General features: G+C 40.6%; 1 protein-coding gene across 4 annotated transcripts in view; it reads right to left on the bottom strand.

Moving 5' to 3' along the window:
- Positions 1-24,561, bottom strand: part of myo16 (myosin XVI) — a 427,405-nt gene that overhangs the window by 81,523 nt on the left and 321,321 nt on the right. For all 4 annotated transcript variants that reach the window (XM_080196876.1, XM_080196874.1, XM_080196875.1 and 1 more), the window contains 3 exons: positions 23,106-23,284; positions 17,393-17,473; positions 16,937-17,142 (listed from right to left, as the gene is read on the bottom strand). In XM_080196876.1, coding sequence (XP_080053002.1) covers positions 16,937-17,142; positions 17,393-17,473; positions 23,106-23,284 — 466 coding nt within the window. The remainder of the gene's footprint in view (positions 1-16,936; positions 17,143-17,392; positions 17,474-23,105; positions 23,285-24,561) is intronic.

Genomic DNA, 24,561 nt, shown 5'->3' on the forward strand with positions numbered 1-24,561 from the left:
GGTTGTACCCTCTGGTTCTAGTTTTTCCTTTTAGTGGAAACATCCTCTCCACGTCCACTCTATCCAGGCCTCACAGTATCCTGTAAGTTTTAGTAAGATCCACCCCTTGTCCTTCCTAACGCCAACAAGTACATACCCAGAGTCCTCAACTGTTCCTCATATGACAAGCTCTTCATTCCAGCGATCATTCTTGTGAACCTCCTCTGGACCCTTTCCAAGGCCAGCCCATCCTTCCTTAGATATAGGGCCTAAAATTGCTCACAGTACTCCAAATGGGGTCTGACCAGAGCCATATACAGCCTCAGAAGTACATCCCTGCTGTTGTATTCTTGCCCTCTCAACATGAATGCTAATATTGCAATTGCCTTCCGAACTGCCAACTGAACCTGCACATTAAAGGAGTCTTGAATAGTGACTATCAAGTCCCTTTGTGTTTCTAATTTCCTCAGCATTTTCCCATTTAGAAAATAGTCTATGCCTCCATTCCTCCTTCCAAAGTACTCACACTTTTCCACATTGTATTCATCTGCCACTTCTTTGCCCACTCTCCTAACCTGTCCAAATCCTTCTGCAACCCTCCTGCTCCCTCAAACTACCTGTCCCTCGACATATCTTTGTATCATCTGTGAACCTAGCAACAATGCCTCCGGTTCCTTCCTCCAAATCGTTAATGTATATTCTGAGAAGTTGTGGTTGTAGCACTGACCTCTGGAGGCACACCACTACTCGCTGGCTGCCATCCTGAGAAATACCCCTTTATCGCCACTCTCTGCCTTCTGCCAGTCAGCCAATCCTCTATCCATGCCAGGATCTTACGTTTAATATCCCGGGTACTCATTTAACAGTCTCCTATGTGGCATCTTGTCAAAGGCCTTCTGGAAATCTAAATAAATCATGTCCACTAGCTCTCCTTTATCTAACTTCTTGTTAATTCTTCAAAGAACTCTAACAGATTTGTCAGACATGACCTCCCCTTGCCAAAGCCGTACTATCTCAGTCCTACTTTATCATGCACTTCCAAGTAATCTGTAATTTCATCTCTAATAATGGACTCCAAAATCTTGCCAATGCCCGAAGTCAGGCTAACTGGCCTCTGATTTCCTGTCTGTTGCCTCCCTCCTTTCTTAAACCACGGTGCTACGTTTGCTACTTTCCAGTCCTGTGGTATCTTCCCTGATTCTAGTGATTCCCGAAAGATCACTACCAATGCTCCACAATTTCCTCAAATCAAACACAGTCAAACCTTGGGCAAGCCAGACTTGACTAAGATCAAATATACAAATACACAGAAACATGTTTGGGCCTGGCCCATCAATCAGTCATCAAAGATCACTGCTTTCTATTGAGCCCCAGCAGGAGATCATCACACTCCATTGAAATGCACCAGCGTCTTGTTAGAAGCCCAAATCAGGCCAGACCTTCTGTCACCTAGAGTTCCTGCATCTTACATGTAAGCAACACCATGGAGATGGACACGTGGGGATGGGCCCCAGTGACCTGTCTGGCAGACATCAAAAAACCCACTGGGTACTGGGACCCCCGCCCAAGACCTCATTGGCTAGAAGTCAGAGAAGTTTCTGAAAAGGCAGACAAGCAGGGGAATAAAGATACACATCTCAGTCACATCAGCAGCAAAGACTCGAAGAGGGAGGCGACCTTGACCATCTGGAAGACTGACCAGAGAAGGAAGGGAGGAAAGAAGCTGCTGCCATTGAGACTCACCTCCATGATGACTGATCAGGGGATTCAGAGAATCAGGCCTGCAATTTAACCAAACCATCTTTGCGGGTAGTGTACTTGAATCTGGGGTATCCTCTTGTTTTATGTGGGTAATTTAAGGGTTAATAGTGTTATTATTAATAAACTTATTGAACCTTTACTTGTGCTTGTTCTTTGTCCAGTTTGCAAATAAGGGCATCGGGATAAAACCTTTGAGTAAGTAAACTGTACGGAAGGATCTGAGAATTATAGCTTCAACATAACCTACACTCAGAGTAACCAAGCCTGAGGACCACTTGTTAAGCTCAATCAATAGCATTTTAAACTCATTTGAATATGAGACCAGGAAGACGTGGTAGCATTCCCACCCGATCACAACTCTAAATGAACCAATTACTCTCATCTCACCCATTCCAACATTGTTGCCACTTCCTAGCCTGACCTTGATCTTTCAGGCCCCCAATATCCCTTCCTGCTGGTTCCAAAACCTGATAAACGATTTGAAGAGAAGCAATGGTCTGTATGGTTAACATTCCGCACTGAGCCATGAACAATTAATATACCTGTAGATTAACTGATCATTCTCCTGCCTTTGGTTTTTGTACAAACTTACTCTTGTAAGTAACAACCTAATTTTGTGGATACATTTCCTTGTATTGAATTGGTGAATACAGTGCAGAACCGAGCAGCATGTCTCCTAGTTTGTGTTGTGTTCGCTGATCTCATGAAGGACTGCAATAAGTTGTTCACTGCGTAAGCTATGGAGCAGATATTACTGGATGCAGAATCAACTCTGCAGTGATGCCACCTTCATGGACTGATTGCCAACTGAGATAAATATAAGGAATATAAACTTGGATGATGGAGGCCTTGTGATTCAGTGATAGGGCCCCTGCCTCTGAGCTGAAAGCTCCGGGTTCAAGTCCCGCTCCAGAACCTGAGACCAAGGAAGGCAATTCATAATGCGGCTGAATAAGTTGAGTATCAAGCTTCAAGTCCTTCTGACACATGCCAATAGGAGGCAGTATGCATGAGAGGGAATCTTGGTCAGCTATGTAATGGAAAGTAAACTGGAACCTCTACAATCACAATTCAGACCCAGGAGTAAAAGTAGATGTTGCCACAGCAAGTCCAACCCCTATACAGGCCATTTGGCTCAATTGGCTGGATAACTGATTGGGATTAGGTTGGTGGCCAGAGCAAAGAGTTTCAATCCCTGTTCTGGCACATGTGGATTTGAGACCTTGCCTCCTTGCCCTTCCTGTGGTGGAGGCTGTGGTACTATGGGTTGGACCTGCCTTTGGGCAGAGAACTGAAGAAGAAGAAAATTAGATGAAGTAATAAACAGACACCTGGGAAACTGTACCCTGGAGAGTGGTAGGGCAGGAAATTGGACAAATGCTGAAATCTGCCTTTTGTTTTATATCCCTGATGCATTAGCCGATGATTAAACCAGAATTGGAGATGAAAGCAAAGTAAAAGGCAGCTGTCTGATAATCATCAGAAAGACCACGTTAAATGTCACACTGAAAGAACAGGTTACACTTGACCATCTGTTCTTGCTGGTGTTTCGTTCCCGAAAAACTTTGACTATAAGTCAAAGAAATAGAGACAGATTGAGAGATCAGTTTGGATCTGCCCTTTCTGTGTCATGGATACCGGCTAATTGAGCTGGACATAAGGAATGAAACACTAGCTCAGCCACTGAGAAAGCTATTTTTCACATTATAGGTTAAATACTTGTTTATGTGAAAAGTTGCCGCAGGGACTGAGCGAATTTTATTAATTTTTTTAAGTAAAATCTTAAATCCAAGAAAATCACAGAAATCAAGTGACAGAAATGGATACACATTGACTTGGTTTTGTCATGTAAAATTGGTAATAGCCAGTCAGCAACTTGTTTTGCAACTTTTCTGCCTTTTTATTGATATTGACTACATTTATATAGTACCTTTCATAACCACCAGACAGTCCAGTCTTTTTGGCTAAAATTCATTACTTTACAAGATGCTGCATTAAATTCCATCTGTCGTTTGTTTGCCTATTCTAAATTTGGTTACAGTCAGTTCGTATCACACTCACTATTTGTCACATCACCAAGTTTGGTATCATTGGCAAATATTGAATTTTTTTTACTATGAATTCCAATATCCAAGTTGTTTATATACTTCAGAAAAAGCAGTAGTCCTAGCAATACCCTTGGGGGACACCACTGTTTACTATCCTTTGCTCTGTGAAAAACTTAGGCCAACTCTTTTATCCAAGCTGACACCCTCTATTCCATGAGCCTTATTTTTGTCAACCAGCCTTTTATCTGGTTAATCTTAATACTTCAATAAATTAAGAAAATTCCTTTGGCTTTCTGACTGTCTGTGTATGCCAACCAAATCTGAAGTCACAATCAGCACAACTATGCAGGCACTCATACAGAGTAATTTTAACTACATCGCCTGAGTGATAATCTGCGTGTGTGTGTCAGCCATATGTTGTATCCTATTTTCATTTTCTTGAAATCAGATGGATTCTATAAAGCATTCCCTCAGCCATGACATCATCCAGAAAGTGAAGCTGAAAATCAAGCTCATGATATCAGTTTAGTTCCTGTAAACATCATAAAAATACTGGAATATAGAAGCACCAGTTTCTTTTTTAATAACTCACAACTGGTAGCAAACATATGATCTAAACCTGTGTTTGTATTCCTACATTCCTTCAAGTTTGACTGAATTATCTAAACTGGAATATGATGTGGAAGGAAGTTGGATGATGTCCTTTGGAAAGAATCTGGTGTGTGTTGTGATCCATATTATTGTACCTGGGTCATTTACTGGAGCTGAGTAGAAACCGAGAAAAAGCTCCCCAACATTTGTGTCATAAAAGAACTAAACTGATGAACCTTTAATCTCTAGATTACCATCCAAATGTACCTCAATGATTCACTTCATTGCAGATTTTTCAAACCCCACCATTTTGATCAATTCAACGTTCAAATTTGTTCAAAGATTGCACAATAAGATGGTGATGGTAACTGGTTTTCAGTTTAAATTAAATGATCAATAGCAGTCTTTTGACCATAAGTTGCTTAGCTGGGAAGAATTCTGAGGATCTTAACAACAAAAGAAAAGAAAAATATCTATTTCTTGAGCTTCTAAGGGAGCCATATTGCATTAAAAAAATATACAAATCTATTTAAATTTTTTTTTTGCTAGGAAATATTTGGGTTGTTTCCAAGGAACCTCAATGCTGATGGGAGTTCCATTGAAATCACATACGCAAATGTATTGCTTTGGCTGAATAGCACTCTCACCTCTCAGTTAAGAGTGTGGTTGGGTCAAGCTGAATTCCAGACACTTGAGTGCACAATGTGAGCTGAATCTTCCATGCAGTATTGAGGGAGTGCTGTCCTGCCAGAGCTTCCGTCATTTGGATGAGACATCAAACTGAGGCGGAGTCTGCTCCACCAGGTGGGTAATTGTTCCCACAAGGTCATTCAGATTGTATGTTTTGTTTGGTTTCATTTTACAGTAAACATCCTGTGTGTTGCCTGGTGAATGTTATAAAATAAGGAGATAATATTAATTTCGTTGAAACTGAAAAAAAAAACTCACAGGAAGTTTTGGAGAGCAGGGACAATTTTCCTGGTGCTCTAGCTAATATTTCTCCCTCAAACACAATGTCTAAAATGGACTATCTGATCTTTATTGTATTGTTGGGGTCTTGAAGTGTACAAAGTGATTACTGTGTTTTCTACATTACAAAGGTAACTGAACTTCAGAAGTATATAGTTCAATAAGGCGTTCTGAGTTTATGGAAGTTTTAAAAATTAAAATTCTGTTTTTCCTTTTACCCAAAGTCACAATCATAGAATCTCTACAGTGCGGAAAGAGGCTATTCGGCCCATTAAGTCTGTACCGACTCTGACCCAGGCTTCCCCCATTACTCCTCATATTTACTTTGCTGACCTATATATCTTAGGATACTAAGGGGCAACTTATTATGGCCAATCAACTTAACCTACACACCTTTGGACTGTGTGAGAAAACCAGAGCATCCAGAGGAAACACTCAGACATGAGGACAATGTGCAAATTCTAACCAGACAGTCATCCAAGGCTGGAACTGAATCTGGGTCCTTTGTGGTGTGAGCCAGCAGTGCTAACCACTGTGGGTGGAATCTCCATAATATGTACTATTGGCTGAGGTGATGTGGTTGGGTGGATAAAAGGCTGGCCCCACCACCCTCAGTATCCCCCACAGAATTTAACTGGGCAATGTACAGAAGAGAGATTCCCAACACATTCTGTATTGCGTAACTGTGAAACCTAAACAGAACTCGGGCTTTCAAGTTGCATTTTTCTAACAGTCAGATTCACAAATCTTTCACGGAATGAATTTGGAACGCAAGTTGTTGTATGTTAAACAATTCGGAAATCATATTTTAAAATCTCTGATCAGATCTGTGTGACCTACACTGTAAAAGAAGGCATGCCAAATTTCTTTTGGTGGGGGAAGGGGGTTATTGAAGAGAGGGAAAGGTGTATTCATACTTGTAAATATTTTTTGTGAAACGCAACAATGTTATCGTCACAACAAATAATACAGATTGTATGAAGCCCCAGCCAAAGTCAGTGCATTATTGTGTTAGAGTATAAAACATTCCTTCAACCAGTCTTACTCCACCACACTGGCAGGTAACTGCCCTTGTTCATTCCTACAGACAGATACAGAATCACTCTCATTGTTTTAAAAAAATTGTTACGAAAGGCTTGTACACATTCACTGTGAACAACAAGAACACAGCTAGGCATGAAACTCATCCAGTTTCACTTTGCCTAATTGATATGGAAAAGTCAGAGGTCAGACTGAAGCCAACACAACTCGGCTCTTAGAATTCCTCAGAGAGCTTTTGTCTCTGATTCCACATCAGCATGATTTTGTAACTGTGTATTACACCGGGGTTTAGTCACAAACATCAGCTCTGTTACTCAGCTCCCAATGAAACCTGACAAGAGAGCTGGCAGTTGCTCAACAGCGGAACATATTGTTGCTGTGCTTTTAGGCAAAAAAGCTATGAGCTGATATGCCGAGGGGAGGTGGGAGCTGGCTTTGATCCAGAGATCAGATTACACTCTGTTTCTATCTCTCTGTTTCAATTTCAATGAAATTAATATTATCTCCTTATCTTACAATGTTCACCAGGCAACACACAGGATGTTTACTGTAAAATGAAACCAAACAAAACATACAGTCTGAATGACCTCGAGGGAACAAATATTCAACGCCTAGATTTGAACATACTGTAAATCGTCCCCTAGTTTCATTCTGTCTAATAACATCTATTGCAGCATTTGGAGAAGACACAGGAGAACCATACTGCATTCTGGTATACACCTTGAATTCTTCAAACACTTTATTTTTCAGTGTCCTCCGTACCTGTGGCTGTTTTTGTTCTTAAAATACCTGAATGTTTAAAACATGATGTGACAGGGTACCCTCTGTCATTCTCCATTGAATTATCCAGGCTGATGGATCAGGACAGGACTGAGGGCGTGGTGCACAGCCAAAGAGGCTTTTCATTAAGATGTTAAACTGCTGATTTGTGTCGACTCTATCAAAATTTTTCAAAATTTTAAAAACCTGTACAAGCGCACCTCTCAGCCTTCTGTTTTCAATAGAAAGGACCCCAGTCTGTTCATCCAAACTGCCCCCACCACCACCTCACCCGGTCGGTATAGCTTTGCAATTCTTGAATCATCATTGTAAATCTTTACACCTTTGCTGGCTGACCCAAAGTTCCATATATATATAATAAAGATTTTTAATTTATCCCTCTAGAAATTACCCCAGTGCTTGGCTTGATTTATTTAAACTCTTATTAACCAGCACAGTATTGTTAATTAATTATTTGCATTCCCAATCCTTTAGCTCTTCTACCTCATTTAGATTCCTATTTTGCAAGTAACATGTAACATGTCTTCCTCCCAAAGTACCATACCACTACATTAATGTTCACATAACAATTAGGTGTCATTCTGCAAGATTATTAATGTCTTCTTACATTTTGTCTTCCTCCGTACTGAACACCCACCTCTTCATTCAACCCAAATTTGGAGACGTCTACAAATTTCTTATGGACAAATTTTGGTTTCTCGAGAATTAACAGATATGGGGAGTAGGCAAGTTGTGAACAGTATGGATCCCTGATCTTTGCAGAACTTACTTCCTACCATTTGCCATTGTCAATAGCTATGTTTTACTGCCACTCTCTGTTTTGTGAACTGCAGCCAGCTAGAAAATCATTCTGCCCCTTACTCTACATGTTCTGACCTTATTCATTAGTCTATTACGTGATTCTAGGTCAAAAACCTTTTTGAATTTCTAGATATATTGGCTGTAAAATTGTGCAGGGTCTGAAAACAGATGCATGAATTGTGAGGTAGAAAAACTATGCCTGGTGCTTCTGACTAAACAATTGTAGCATTCAGCTGGCACTAAACACCACGTTGGATAAGTCTATTTGTGAAAAACTGTAAGGCTGCGCTACTTAAAGTCAGTCTGCAACCTTAAAAGGGAGGTGTGTTCTGGCTGGAACTGGTGTTGGAAATCAATCTAAAAGTGATTGGAACACTCAGTCATGGCAAAACATAGCACAGAACAGTTTCCGTGACTTTCCAAAATTGTACTGATGCCTTTGATGCAGTAAATGGATACTGGGAAACATGTTATCTATCCACAGGGAACCAGGAGAGCCTCCAAACAAACTCTGTGAAAGCAGCGGGAACATATAGCCCTGACAGCCAATGCCAGCAGTGTAGTCCCAAGGACCTTGATGAAGTATACTTGCAATGATGTAATCTCTTTCACAATCATAGGGTGACCCAAGACGTTGTACTGCCAATTAAGTACCTTTAAGAGTGACGTCACTGAGGTAATTTAGGAAAAGCAGCAGCCATTTTGCACAAAGCAAACTCCCACCAACAGCAACCAGACGATCTGTTTTTTTTTGTGATATCTGTTCGGAGATTTATATTGGCCAGGACAATAGAAGAGTACCCCAGAAACGTTCCATGGGATTAGGTTCAAAGCAGTTGGGTGGATGCTACACCAGTGGGGAAAGAGGTATGGATGTGTTATGCCAATTGGGAGAGGATGGTACTGGAGAGAGGCAGGGGAAGAGTGGGTCCAGGAGAGTGAGGGTGGGGGGTTTTGAATTGTTAGTGATTGATACGAGAAAGGCAATGTCATGACAATGTGGGAGTGAATTTTAATACAGGTGTTTCTAGAGCACCTTGATTGCAGGGAACAGGTATACATTAGGATTTCCTGTGCGTCTCTTGCACATTTCTCAATGGATCCTGACTCTAATACAGGGTTTCATTATCCTGTCCTACCTGCTCTACCACCTCCTCCACATCCTCTCTATCAGATAAAGATTGATGCTCATCTTAATCCTCTGGATGCAAGGCATCCCATGTTGTAACATGAGGTTGTGCAGAGCACGGCACACAACAATGATGTGGGAAATCTATACCGGGACTTACTGCAGTGCTCCACCAGGTCAGTCCAGCAATGGAATCTCATCCCTGGGAGTTCAATCTTCTGCTTAATCATGGTCTATGTCAACACAGAGCAGACAATGTAGCGTTCAAAGTGATTCATGGACAAAGACATCCAGGTCCCTTTGGACACCAACATTTCCAAGCATCCCATCATTTAAGGTATATTCTGATTCTCTTTTTTTCTATCGAAGTGGACAACTTTACACTTATTTACATTAATTCCCATCTGCCACATTCTTGCCCACTCATTTAGCCTTGCATTTTCCTTAATTTACACTCCCATCTAGTTTTGTGTCATTAGCATATTTGGAAATAGCCCCCACATACAAGTCATCTATTTAGACTGTGAACAGCTGTGGCCCTAGCAGTAACCCAACAGTAACAGCCTGCCATCCTGAGAATGGCCCATTTATTCCTATCATCTGATTTCTACCTGTTAACCAACTCTCAATTCATACCAGTATATTTTCCCCAATCGCGTGTGCTCTAATTCTATTTACTAACCTCCTGTATGAGATGTTATCAAAAGCCTTCTGACAACCCAAATACACCATATTCATTGGTTCTCCTTTACCTATGTGATAAGTAACATCCTCAAAGAAGCAAGTTTTTATACAGAGGGTGGTGGGTGCCTGGAACTTGCTATTAGCGGAGGTAGTGGAAACAGATAGTGACTTTTAAAAGGCATCTGGACAGATACATGAATAGGAAGGAAATAGAGGGATATTTCCTATTTCCCTCTCGAAATAGAGGGCCCCCGTGAGGGTAAGGGGTTTTAGTTTAGTTGGTGCAGGCTTGGAGGGCTGAAGGGCCTGTTCCTGTGCTGTAATTTTCTTTGTTCTAACTCCAACAAATTTATCAAACATAATTTTCCTTTCAGAAATCCACGTGGATTTTGCCTAATTTTACCCTTAGTTTCTAAATGCCCAGTTATCACATCCTTTAAAATAGATTCCAGCATTTTCTCTACTACTGAAAAGTCGACAGTTCTCCACTTTCCCTCTCTTCTTCTATAGTAGCATTACATTTGCTAGTTCCCAGTCTTCAGGAACTTCTTCAGAATTTATAGAATTTTGAAAAATAACCACCAATGCAGCCACAATCTCTATAGCCACATCCTTCAATATTCTGGGATTAGCTCATCTGTCCAGGGAATTTGTCAATTTCTTTCAGTTCCTCAGTTTCACAGTCCCTTGGTTGCCAAGCATTTCTCGGAAATATTCTGTATCTTCTTCCGTGAAGGCAGACACAGTAATTGTTAAACTTCTCCACAGTTCCTCTTTTTGTCATTCATTCATAGGCCAGCAATTATTGCTTACCCTTGAGAAAGTGGTGGTGGACTGCCTTCTTGAACAGCTGCAGTCCTTGTGTTTCTCGGGAGGGAGTTCCAGGATTTTGACCCAGCAGTAGTGAAGGCATGGCAATATATTCCCAAGTCAGGGTGGTGAGTGACTTGGAAGGGAATTTCCAGGTGGTGCTGTCCTTGTCTTTCCAGATGATAGTAGTCATGGGTTTGGAATTCTAAATTCTCCTGTCTCCACCTTTAATGGGTTCACATTTGTCCTAGCCAATCTTTTCCTTTTCACATACCTAAAGACGCTTTTACAGTTGTTAGCTTGTATTCATGTTCCCTTTTCCCTTTCTTTATCAGTTCCTTAGCCATCTTTTGCTGGGTACTAAATTGCTCCGAATTTTCAGGTTACCACTTTTTCTGACACCCTTAAGTCATTTCCTCTGATCTAAACACAATATGAGACCTCAATGGGCAAAGAAGAGGAGGTTTTAAACAATGCTGCCCTTCTCAGGACATTTTCCCAGCCTGTTCAATGGTGATAAAAATTATTATCCTGCTCTGAATGCTAACAGATGCAGATTGCCTCAAGTGTAGTGAGCCCCAGTAGGGTTCAGATACTCTGAGACCATCTAATGCACATCAGGCAGCAACCTGTCCCCGCATCGACTCAGGCACAGGAGGAATCACTCGATACAAGTTATGTAAGTGAGGACCGTGATGCAATTCACAAAAAGTTACCAATGTAACAATTGATGTTAGCTAAATGTTAAATCCAATGATTTGTTAGTCTGTCAAGGTGAGGATCCCCTGTGCACCTGTTTAAATGAAGGCACACAGATACTAAAGGTCACTGATGACAGGTCAGTAACTGCCTCTGGAAGAGAATTTCTAGGTTTTGTGTTTCCCGCCACTTGTCCTCAAATGAAACATCTGATGAACAGAGAGATGAGAATCACCTTATCATGTGCATGAGTCTCCTTTGCTGGAGGCTCCTGGTGCTACATTCATCAAGTGGCATCTGGGGTACATCATGATCATCCTCTGAGGATGTCACTCACTCGGCATCTTCCTCTGGCACCACTGTCACTTCCCTCCAACAGTGCCAGATTGTGCAATATGAAGCAAATGTTAATCATGTCAGATAACCTTGACAATGCGTATTGCAGGGCTCACTCAGATCTAGCAAGGCATCGCAACCACATGACTGACCTGCTCAACATCGGCACTTGGGTGGCTTGAAGAACTTGAGGTTTTTGGAACTGCCTATGGTTAGGATTCTGAGAAATTTCCTGGGGTCCTAGCACACACACCTACACAAACAGCTTCCATTCACTCAATGTTCAGGCTGTTCATAAAGACACCTGATTGCTATGAGAGAGCCTTGATAGCTACATGTGTACAGTCAATGACCCCTGCACCAGGGATAATCCAGTTCTGGTTCTAGAGACAACTGCCTCTTTAATTGACAGGCTGATCAGTTCTGAATTTGATATATTGACCAGCCTGACAGTACATGGCATCCATGACCTCCTTTAGAACATAGAACATAGAACATTACAGCGCAGAACAGGCCCTTCGGCCCACGATGTTGCGCCGACCAGTTACAAAACAATGACCCACTAACCTAAACCAATCCCTTTTCGTCCATAAACCTATCCACGGATCTCTTAAACGCCCCCAAACTAGGCGCATTTACAACTGCAATGATGTGCGGCTAAGAAATGTAACATAGATTTCTAGATGATATCTGAATGATATATTAATAAAAAAAATATGCCAATATCACTTTTAAAGCAAAAAATATTGAGTGGCTGTCACTTCCCAGTGACCTCAACTCTTGTTTCAATATTCTAGAGCTCCAGCACCACCGCTTTAGAAAGGCAAACTGTGTGGGCAAGAGGTTCAATCACCACACAGCAGTAGTCAGTGAACATACTGTCAAATCTTTCCAACTGCACCACTACACTTACACACTGCTCAAAACAACACACCTCATTTCTTGCTAATCAACAATTATCAGTCGTGACTCATGCTTAATATTTATAGCTTCACTTCATCCTCATACACTTGACACTGCTTCAAGTTTTTCACCCACACATCAAACATGAAGAATACACAACATAATCAACAGGATTACAGTAAATTCAAGGTATTCTCCATGAAGTTTAAACATTTTCCTGCTGTTAGGAAATAGCTTAAGTCATTTACACATTTGCATTGTGAATATTAGGAATAAGAGATAATTTTTCCATTTAAGCTTAATTTGTATTTCGGTATTAGTTAAGAAAGGGTTAAAATTTTAGCTTAGCTTAACAAAGGTACAAAGCAAGTAGTTTCACTTTAAACTCTACCTGCATTGTTTTACGATGCAATAGAAATTACAGGGTTTTTTTTTGAAAGCTGTTGCTTAGCCACGTACTGAAAAGCAGAAAGATTTGAGATACAGTTTGAACCAGATAATCCAGAGGCAAGGAACATTCCGCAGGCACTGCCAGAACAGGCAGGAGAATATATAGGGAACTCCAAGCTAAAGAACAGAAAGTTTCAGAAACTAGGGAATAGGATAGAGGAAGATTCCAGGAGGACTGAGAAGTCAAAGGAACGAGGTCCAGTTGAAGTTGAAGCAAGGTTTAGAGAAACAGCACCAAATTGAAGAGATAGGTGGATAGGGTGGGTGGGGGGGTGGAGTAGGGGTGAGGGTTAAGAGTTGATGAGAAGTTATTTAGTGACATCTATCACTTGGTTTCACGGTGTAGGACAGCTGACCATATTTCATCTATTGGTTTACATGGACCATGTACCTACCAAGAACATACAGTATAAGATTTATTTTGTAACTTGTGTTATTCTTAAAAATCTGTACATACCTATAAAGATATAGCTGGGGTGAAGAATTATTATAGTTAGTCTTTTCTTGTTTAATATATGTTTTATTCTTTGGTTAGAAGTTCATCAGCAGTCCTGTGACTCTGTCCATCCAAATATCTAACCAAAGAGTATAAGTTATAATCTATTAAGCTGGAAGCTGAATTCCATCCTGGAATCTGACTTTAGTAGTAACATCATCTGGAACCGTGACAAAGAACAAAGAAAAGTACAGCATAGGAACAGGCCCTTTGTCCCACCAAGCCTGTGCGACCATGAAAGATCATAGAACAGTACAGTACAATACAGGCTCTTTGGCCCTCAATGTTGTGCCGAGCTATGTCCGAACCCAAAATCAAGCTATCCCACTACCTATCATTCTGGTGTGCTCTATGTTCCTATCCATAACCGCTTGAAAGTTCCAAAAGTGTCCCACTCCACTATCACAGCAGGCAATGCATTCCACACCCCAACCACTCTCTGAATAAATAAGCTACCTCAGACATCCCTCCTATATCTCCCACCAAGAACCTTATAGTTATGCCCCTAAGAAAAGCTACATCCACCCAAGGAAATAGTCTCTGAATGTCCACTCTATCAATCCCCCTCATCATCTTATAAACTTCTATTAAGTCACTTCTCATCCTCCTCCACGCTAAAGAGAAAAGCCCCAGCTCCCTCAACCTTTTCTCATAAGACCTATCCTCCAAACAAGGCAGCATCCTGGTAAATCTCCTCTGCGTTCTCTCCAACGCTTCCACATCCTTCTTATAGTGAGGTGACCAAAGTGCACACAATATTCCAAATGTGGTCTCACCAAGGTCCTGTATAGTTACAGCATAACCCCATAATTCATAAGCTCAAACCGCCTATTAATAAACATTAACACACAATAAGCCTTCTTCATGGCTCTATCCACTTGAGTGGCAACCTTCAGAGATCTGTGGGTATGAACCCCAAGATCCCTCTGTTCCTCTACATTCCTCAGAACCATTTATGACCCTGTAATCCGCATTCAAGTTTGTCCTACCAAAATGAATCACATCGAACTTATCAGGGTTAAACTCCATCTGCCACTTTTCAGCCCAGCTCTGCATCCTATCAATGTCTCTTTGCAGTCTACAAGAACCCTCCACCTCATCCACTACTTCACCAATCTTGGTGTCATCAGCAAATTACCAGCCCACCCTTCAGCCCCCTCTTCCAAGTCATTAATAAAAATCACAAATAGCAGATGACCCAGCACTGATCCCTGTGGTACATCACTGGTAACTGGCCTCCAGTCTGAAAAAATTCCCTCCACCATCACCCTCTGTCTTCTATGAAATAGCCAGTTACTTATCCAATCGGCCAAATTTCCTTCTATCCCACACCTCCTTACTTTCTTCATGAGTCTACCATGGGGAACCTTATCAAACACCTTACTAACATCCACGTATATAACATCAACAGCTCTACCTTCGTCCACACACTTACTTACTTCCTCAAAGAATTCAATCAAAGTTGTGAGGCAGAACTTACTCCTCATGAAACCATGCTAACTATCCCAGATGAAGCTGCATCTTTCCAAATGGTCATAAATCCAACCCTCATGATGTCTGCCTAAAATGTCCTTCCATTCCTATCCTATTCATGTATTCGTTTAGTTGCCCCTTAAATGCTGCTGTTGTACCTGCTACCACCACCTACCCGGGCAGTGTGTTCCAGACACTCACCACTCGCTTGTGTAAAAAAACTTGCCTCACACGCCTCCTCTAAACTTTTCCCCATGCATCTTAAACCTTCGTTCCTAATACTAGACTTTTCTACCCTAGGAAAGAGCATCTAACTATCCACTCTGCCCATGCCACTCACAATCTTGTAAACTTTTCTCAGATCACCCCTCAGCCTCCATGATTCCAGTGAGGATAAACCAAGTTTATCCAACCTCTCCTCATAGCTAATACCCTCCAGACCAGACAACATTCTGGTAAATCTCTTCTGTACCCTCTCCAAAGCATCCACATCCTTCTGATAGTGCGGTGACCAGAATGCTACGCAATATTTTAAATGAGGCCTAACTAATGTTCTGGATAGCTGCAGCATGACCTGCGAATTTTTATACTCAGTGCTCCGACCGATGAAGGCACGTATGCCCTCTTGATTACTTTATCCAACTGCATTGCCAGTTTTAATGATTGGTGGACATGTACGTACAAATCTCTCTGCCTGTCAATGCTTCTAACGATTCTACTATTTACTGTATAAGTCCTACATGCGTTGGGCCTTCCAAAATGCATTATCTCACACTTGTCTGCATTAAACTCCATCTGCCATTTCTCCGCCCAAGTCCCTAACTGGTCTATATCTTAGTATATCTTCTGACAATCCTCTTCACTGTCTGCAACTCCACCAATTTTAATTGTTTATATTATGTACTGCGGACAACAAAGGTCTCAGAACTGATCCCTGTGGAACACCGCTAGTCACAGTCTTCCATTCAGAAAAGCACTTCGCTACTGCTACCCTCTGTCTTCTATGGCCAAGCCAGTTCTGTATCCACCTTGCCAGCTCTCCTCTGATCCTGTGTGACTTCACTTTTTGTACCAGTCTACCATGAGTGACCTTGTCAAAGATTTTACTGAAGTCCATGTATACACCATTCAATGCCTTTCCTTCATCTATCATCTTTGTCACTTGCTCGAAAAACTTGATCAAGTTAGTGAGACACGACCTCCCCTTCACAAAACCATGCTGTTTATTACCAATAAGTCCATTTGCTTCTAAATGTGAGTAAATCCTGTCCCTAAGAATCTTTTTCAACAATTTCCTTACCACTGCTGTAAAACTCACCAGCCTATAATTTCCTGGATTAAACCTGCTGCCTTTCTTAAACAATGGAACAATACTGGCCATCCTCCAGTTCCCTCTGGAACTTCACCTATAGCCAATGAGGATACAAAGATTTCTGTCAGGCTCCAGCAATTTCTGTCCTTGCCTCCCTCAGTATTCTGGGGTAGGTCCCATCAATCCCTGGGGTCTATTCTACCTTAGTGTTTTTTAAGACATCCGAAACTTCCTCCTTTTTTATATTGACATGGCCCAGAATATCGACACACCCTACCTAGCTCCTCATCTATCAAGTCCCTCTCTTTGGTGAATACTGAGGCAAAGTATCTTATTTCCTCTGGTTCCATGCATAGATTCCCTCCATTATCCTTGAGTGGACCAATCTTTTCTCCAGCTACCCTCTTGCTCTTTACATACCCATAAAATGCCTTAGGATTTTCCTTAATCCTGGTCGCCAAGGAATTTTCATGACCCCTTTTCGTGCTTCTAACTCCTTTCTTAAGTTCCTTTTTATGTTCTTCGTGACACTGTTGTTAATATTCAATGTAAACTAACCTTTGATAGTCCTTTAAATAGCAAATAGATACAGTAGGGACTTGTATGCTCGAGGTAAGATTATACTTCAGAACATCAATTACCCTAAATCTTTGGCCACTTTACAGAGAACCTACCTTGTAAGAAAGTCATTGAAAGACAATCGCACAGGGTATCCGTGACGGATCATCCTCACCATCTCCAATACACCAATGTACTGCAGTTGAGCCGATACATAGAAGTTGTCAAACATGTCTGCCTGCTTTGATGTGTTAGGTTTGATGCAATGTACAAAGTGAGGAGTTGAATTCTGGAGCTTTCCCATTATATCATTAATGGAACTCTAGAGGTAAGAGAAATGCAGGAAAGATTTAATATTCCTTCTATATTTTGGACTCGTCAAAAGGTTTTTTTTTAATTCGTCTTTATGAAGAGCAATCAGAAATTCCATTTTTATTATTTGACTTAGCAAGCAATCTACTTTGCAATCCTGCTATGTTTTCAAACAAGCAATTTTATGATTACTGTTTATAATGTAAGAGGCAACTATACCAGGCATTCAAGATTGCCAGTAGCTGCTCTTCATTACTTACCCTGAGCTGGGCAGCCAGGGTTATCGGCCCATCACGCTCCAGGCGTTGGAGGAATGTTGCTGCTCTCTTCTTTTTCAGCAGCTTAGAGAAAAGAAACACAATACAATTAAAAAACAGAACAATTGATTAGTTGATAGACAATTCAGCAACTTAAGGTATTCTTCAAAAGCAAAATACTGTTGAGGCTGGAAATCAAAATAAAAAAAAACAGAAAATGCTGGCAATACGCAACAGGTCATGTAGCATCTGCACAATTTGACGTGACATCTGATGAAACCATTGGGGGTGAGGTTGAAAGTGTGAATGGGAGGGAAATTAGAAAGTTGGGTCAGTGGCCTGCACATTTCCACTTCAGTGATCTTGCCAACGTGGGGTCCTACTGATAACAACTACTGAACTGGAGCAGCAGGCAGCCAATGAAAAGCAAGTAGGGGAATTAGGGTAGGGAGGACTCCGCTGGGATCTTTCTAGCATTGTAGTAGCCTTTGCTGATTGCCTTACCTGGGAGGTCACAGGCTGGATGGCCATCGGTGCAGGTGGCTCCAATGACAGGGCTATTGGGCAGGATTGGCTGCACATGTGCCCAAATCATTCCACTAGAGATGTTTCCCCACTTCTTCAATGTGCGCATTCAATTTGTCCTCATCATTATTAAATTTGATGCAAGCTTCCAAGGACCCTTTTACTTTGATGTGCACTCATATTCTCCTTTTGTCTGAGTAACGCAAAGCTCTCCCAATGGGGCTGCCAATCTTTAAAAGTGTCAGGTCCTTTGATTGGACCTGTAGCCTCAGGAATCCACGTCATCTTTAAGTAGATGGGGCTCCTGTGGACAGCCAAGGAAGTGGGCGGTCTCATCTATTGTTAGGTTCATGACATACATTTGTCCTTGATGGAAGAGTATTTTCAGAGATGCTAAGGTCTGCCCAAACTTTCAGGTCAATGACATTTTGTCAGAACTGGAAAAAGTTAGCATTAAGAAGGTACAGAAAGTGATGAAGGAGGCATGAACAAAAGGTAAGTTTATAATATTGTGGAAGGCAACAGAAATTAACTAACAAAAGGAATAATGGTGCTAGATGCAAAGAGCTAGTAACAAGATAAGTGATGGGTCTAGAGAAGATGTAAAAGGTAACATCAGAATCTTACCAGTACATGCTGCCAAAAATATTTGGGAGCAATGGCTATGATATAAAATTGTTATGCTGAATCCAAAAGCTTATACAATACCTGCGAGATGAGGTATTGTTTCTTGAGCTTGACAAATGAGCCAAAAATCAGTGGCAATCAGCATCAGATTGCCACTCTGTGCCTTACACCTTCGTGGATTTTCTTTCATGCCCGTCTCACCTGACCTTCCTACTCAGGCCAACTGAGTTTTGTTTTTGGACTAGTTTTCAGAGATTTCTTTACACTTGGGGTACTAAAAGGTAGTACAGGTGCAGAGAAACCATGAGCTTCAGGCCCACAATTTTTCTACAGTCACTTTAATGCTTGGAGAACAATGATCAACACACCAATAATGTTTTCATATACACTACTTTTATACAAAAGACTTTTCTGGTATTTTCATAAATTACAGAAATGCTGCAGCACAGAAGGGGGCCATTTAACCCATCATGTCTGCACTGACTCTACAAACATGTGACTCGCTAGGTGCCATATCCCCACTTTCTTTCTATAATCCTGTTCATTCTTCCTTTCCAGATCTAATTCCTTTTTGAATGACTTGATTGAATTTGTCTCCACCACTCTCAGGCAGTATATTCCAGGCAAGCACCCACTGGATGAGAAAAGCAAAAAAGTACCCTCTTCTGCGAAAAAAAAAGTTTCTCGGAAAGTTTTTCAACTAAGTTTCTCCTTTTCCTTTTTTTCATGAAGGCATCCACTCCAAGCTGGGTACACAATTCTATGGTTGTTGAGCAAGTTCCATGACTTGCTCAACAACGGCAACGAGGTGATGTTAAAAGATCAGAAACATAAGTGAGGATGATATTCTTCAGGGACAGCAAAAATTATTATTGGTGACTGCTATTTGTCACTATTTCTATCATCTGCAATTGCACATTTTTGTACAGGAGATGGATTCAGATGCCCAAATCCAATGTTGAATATGATCCAAATTTACTGATTTAATAACTGGGAAAGAAATGACATTTGATTTTGATGAAGGTAAAGTAATAAAAGTGGCTTGTTTGATAAATCTAAGTTTAAAGTGGCAAAATACCCCATCCCTTTCAAGCATTGAAAATCTTGGGCAGAAGTGAAGAACATAAAAATATCAGGGATGTAAATAAATGTATGAAACAAACACAAACAAAACATTGCAAGAACTTACAGTGAGCAGAACTCCAACTAAATTGAATTAAATTACCTACTCCTGTTCCTTTTTTCTACTTAATTAAGGCTCATTAAAAGAATTAAATGAGATCCTGGAATCTGATACATCCAAGACAGAATGAAACTCACAGGGCAAGTGCCTGGTGATTTTTCTATCTATCAACGGGCCATGTACTCTTTGTATGAGCCCATTGAGTTATGGAAATAACCTATATTATTGCATTGGCCACACTTCAAAAACACTCAATTTGTGGTGAATTCTTTGAGAACTCTTGACAGGCACTGTAAAAAAAATACAAGTTTTCCTTCCTTTGTTATACCTGTTGCAATTGATACAAACAGAAGTATTCCTTGCAGGCCATCAAAGCTTCACCAGCATTGTTCTCCATATGAGCTATTTGCTTTAATTCTACTCTCCTGCTCATGTAACCCCCTAACTTTAATATTCTTTTTCAAACATCCAATTCATTTTTAAAAGCAATAACTTTGTATGAAGTAGGGTTTAAGGCAAACATTCTAATCATCCTCTATATTAATAAGTTTTTATACTTGATCTTTAATTATTTTTATGGTTGTCTTAATTTTTTTTTCTCTTGCTAACATCTCGTTGACCAATGGAAATAATCTATCACTAATTATCTTGATAATCTTGAATATCCATAACAGTCACTCATTAACCTTCTCAATTCTGCTGTAAAAAACCTAAATTTCAAAATACATTTCTTCGCATTTGAACCAAATTTGTCCTCAGTTGCCTACTCTGAATGATTATTTAGGTCCTGATGTTTTCCAGAGCTTTTGTAATTTGATGCAGTCATAAAATTTATTCCTGTGACTATATTGTATGTGCTTCTGCCACAAATCTGTAATGTCAGACCTTATCAAATGTTATTTTTAAACTCCTTCCATCTAATTTTCCCTTCTTCCAATCTGAGTTCACTGCCTTCATGTCATCTACTATCTTGTTTCTCTGCCCTAGTAACCATTTTGTCTCCTTCAGCCTATTTCAATCATTCCCATCTCAATGTCTGATTTTCTGTCTGCCCTTTTCTGTGTAACAGAGGTAGAGAATAACTGAAGAGAAGAAAGCAATGGATAATAGAAAAATCAAAGTTCCCCAGACTGACGAGATGAAATGATGAATCTTTCACAATGGTCTTTGTTAGGCCTATCCCAAGTTAATATGGAGATGATTAATATGAATTTAAGAAGTGAAGAACAGGATTGAAAAATTATGATGGCATACATCAATTGGCAGAAAAAGAGGAAGCTATGTTCTGAACCAAAATCAGAAGCAAAGATCAAGCACAAATGCCAGAAAATCTTACAGGAGCAAGATAAATAAACGCCTGCTCTTGATTGTTAAGCCTGTCATGGTGATCACCGTCAATTGTTAGGTAATAGCTTGTACTTTGACTTGCTGCTGAATGGTGTTCGCTGAGAATTGTTCTCAATCAGTCACCATTCCACTGCCAGACTGAACTAAAGGTGGGGAAACAGAGATGCTGGTAAATTTGGAAATTAATCATGAATTAGGAGAGCAATTTACTAAGTACTTGCTTTTTCTATTCATTCACCATACATGGACACCACTGGTTAGGTCTCCTTCTTTTAACCCATCCTTAATTGCCACAAGAAGATGGTGAGCTGCCATCTTGAATCACTGCAGTCCATATGGTGTAGATGCATCTACATGAGGGAGATTGTTTAGGTGACCTCATCACAGTGAAGGAATTACATTAATGTGGCAATTCAGGATCTTAGGTAAATTGAAGAGGCTGTTGCAGGTACTAGTGTTACCATGCATTTTGTAGGTGATAGAGGTTTTGGATTTGGAAGGTGCTGTTGAAGGAGGCTTGGTGAGTTGCTGCAGTGTGTCTTGAGATGGAAGACTATGCTGACACTGAGCTCTGGTGGTGGAACAAGAGAATGATAAAGTTGGTGAATGAGTGCCAATCAAGCTTTATATTGAATATCCATGACAGGCTTTGATCAGTCAGGAGTATTTATATGGCTGTTAAGTTTTTTATCAATAGTAACCCAGAATGTTGAAGGCAGAGGATTCAGCAATGGTAATGACATTGAATATGAAGGGTAGATGGTTTGATTCCCTTTTTCGAATATGGTAATTTTGTGGTACTTGTGTGGTATGAACACCACTTGCCATTTATCAGCTCAGGCCTGAATATTGTTCATGTCTTGTTGCATGCAGGCACAGGCTGCTTTAATGTTTGAGAGTTTGGGAATGGTACCGCAATGGGTGGCACAGTGGTTAGCACTGCTGCCTCAGCCCCTCCCTTTTACAGTAACTCTTACAAATATATCTCATAATAATTAGTACGATTTGTGAATTTCTGGATTTCATAATGAAATGAAAATTTAAGTCTTTCTTTGAGGCCAAATTTGGTGATCTGAAAAATGTCGGGAAAAAAATTCTCATTTGATTTTGTTCAAATCCCATTGTCCTAATGAGAAACATATATCTTGCAAAGTGTTGTTGCCCACGAAATGATTTCCCTTCATCATGGTGAATGCTTGGTGGTGAATAAGAAGATAATGTATGTAACTAAAGTCACAGTTTTAATGGTATATTCTCTAATTAACTTATCCAGTTACATAAAGATTAATATACTCTATTTCAGGCAGTCTGACATACATCCATTCTATTAGAGTGCATTTGACATATCCACTGGTATAACAGTGTACGTGTTTGGGCAGAGATATGCAGCAACTGCCTGATATCTCTAAATCTGTGCAGATGGATATTCATTCATTTTCTGTGTCAGATTAGTCTGGAATTCTATGTACCAGCCTTTGGGGTTGCATCCTATGAATATTATTTAGCAATTCTCATAAATGAATGGGCAAATCTACTAAAATGTCATTATTATCAATTGTATGTGTGAAAAATGCTAAACCAAATCTTAAATTTTTGGACTTAATGTGTGGGATTTTATGACCTCGCTCTTAAAATCCCATCCAAAGCCTATGGAGAATTCTGTTCTGTGAGCCTCGTCCTCTCCGGAATTGGTAAAATTCCGGGCAATGTGTCCATTTTCAGTGCTTAGGCTGCTACTGAGAAACGTCTCCAATTGGCCATACCGTGCATGGAAATCCTGATGCACTGCTATTGAATTTCTATTCATTTGATGGTGTCGAGAAACTCAACCAACCAACTGCGAATCTAGAAGTGGTCCAGAGATTCACTGTTCTGTACAAAACAAAATGAGCTTTATTTTCTGCGCAGATTTAACATTCAGCAAATCTGCAGTATTTTTATGGTGGAGCTGGATTGCATGTTCCTGTAATAAGAATTCAACTCCAGTTATGTAATTGTAGAAGAAATTAGTTAAATTCTGACCCTCCTTTGTACCTTGCTGTTGATGTCCAGAAACTTTTTTGGTCCTTTGGTTCGAGAAGTAGAAGACATATTCTGGGACAACATCACTGCTTTGGACCCTCTAAGGCTTAGATGATGATGTAGAGGAATGAGAGAACCAGTCTGGGTCAATTTGGCCTGAAAGAATTGGTGAATAACGACATTTTCACTGGCTGCAAATTCAATGAAAAAAGAATATTATTAATAACCTGTTTCTTAAACTACTCTAAAACCAAAGCCATTTATATGCTGCATTTCCAGTTCCATGACACTGAGCACTTTGAGATGGTGATTTCCATCTGAAATTAACTCTTATTTCCACCAGTAAGCTGAGTAAACTGATATAATCTTAAAATGCTGGCTTAAAAGCTCTCTCATATTGTCTCTCGCTCTTTTGCCAATTACCTTAAGTCTGTGTCCTCTAGTTAACCATATTTCTGACACTTGAAACACAGGATGGAAATTTACCCAAAAAATGGCAAAGTGTCAGGGTCTGACTGAAAATCAACATGGGTGATCTCACAAAAAAATTCTAAGTGCTGGCAGCGTACCTGATGGACACTGCCAGGGTCCCAAGTTATCACTGCCCAACGGGCACAGCCCAACCTTGCCCCTGAATACCCAGAGGAGCTTCAATAGCTTTCAGTCCCACTGCTGAGGCTGTCATGCCACGTCCCCCTTGCTGGGAACCATATGTGATCCTCACAGGTGAAGACTTTCATGGGCAAGGTCACCAGGCAAGCAAGCCAGACAATTGCGTCCAAGGCTAACTAATAATATTCAAATGAAGCCCAGAAGGCAAGGAATGAAGACCTGTGTTGTAGTTGCTGTGCCAGTATAAAGTTTTACATTGTGTGGTTAAATAAATCACCATTGTGATTTAAGCAGCCTCCTCATTTTTACCTTACGCTATTACATTGGCGATGAGAGTAAATTGATTATAGTTGCGAGCTTCAGAATGAAGGGGGTGGCGTGCCATCACAAATCTCCAGAGAAAGAAAGCAAAGGTGTCTCTGCAACAACAGTGAGTAAAAAGAATGCCACTAATAGAGCAACTCGATCCTTTAGACTAAAGGGGCTGAAGACTGGGATAATACATTGAGAGGCTTTGGTCGCCACACTACCAGAAGGATGTGATGTTTTAGAGATGGTACAGAAGAGGTTTACCAGAATGTTGCCTGGCCTGGAGGGTATTAGCCAAGAGCAGAGATTGGATAAACTTGGTTTGTTCTTACTGGAACGACAGAGGTTGAGGGGTGGCCTGATAGTTTTACAAGGTTATGAGTGGCACGGACAAAGTGGATCGCTAGATACACTTTCCTAGGGTAGAAAAGTCAAGTATTAGGAACATAGGTTTAAAATACTTAGGAAAAGTTTAGAGGAGATGTGCAAGGCAAACTTTTTATCACAGAGGGTGTGAGTGTCTGGAGTGTGCCGCCTGGGGAGATGG

The sequence above is a fragment of the Carcharhinus amblyrhynchos genome, chromosome 10 (assembly GCF_965287045.1).
Source record: "Carcharhinus amblyrhynchos chromosome 10, sCarAmb.v2.hapA, whole genome shotgun sequence".
In the NCBI taxonomy this organism is placed as follows: Eukaryota; Metazoa; Chordata; class Chondrichthyes; order Carcharhiniformes; family Carcharhinidae; genus Carcharhinus; species Carcharhinus amblyrhynchos.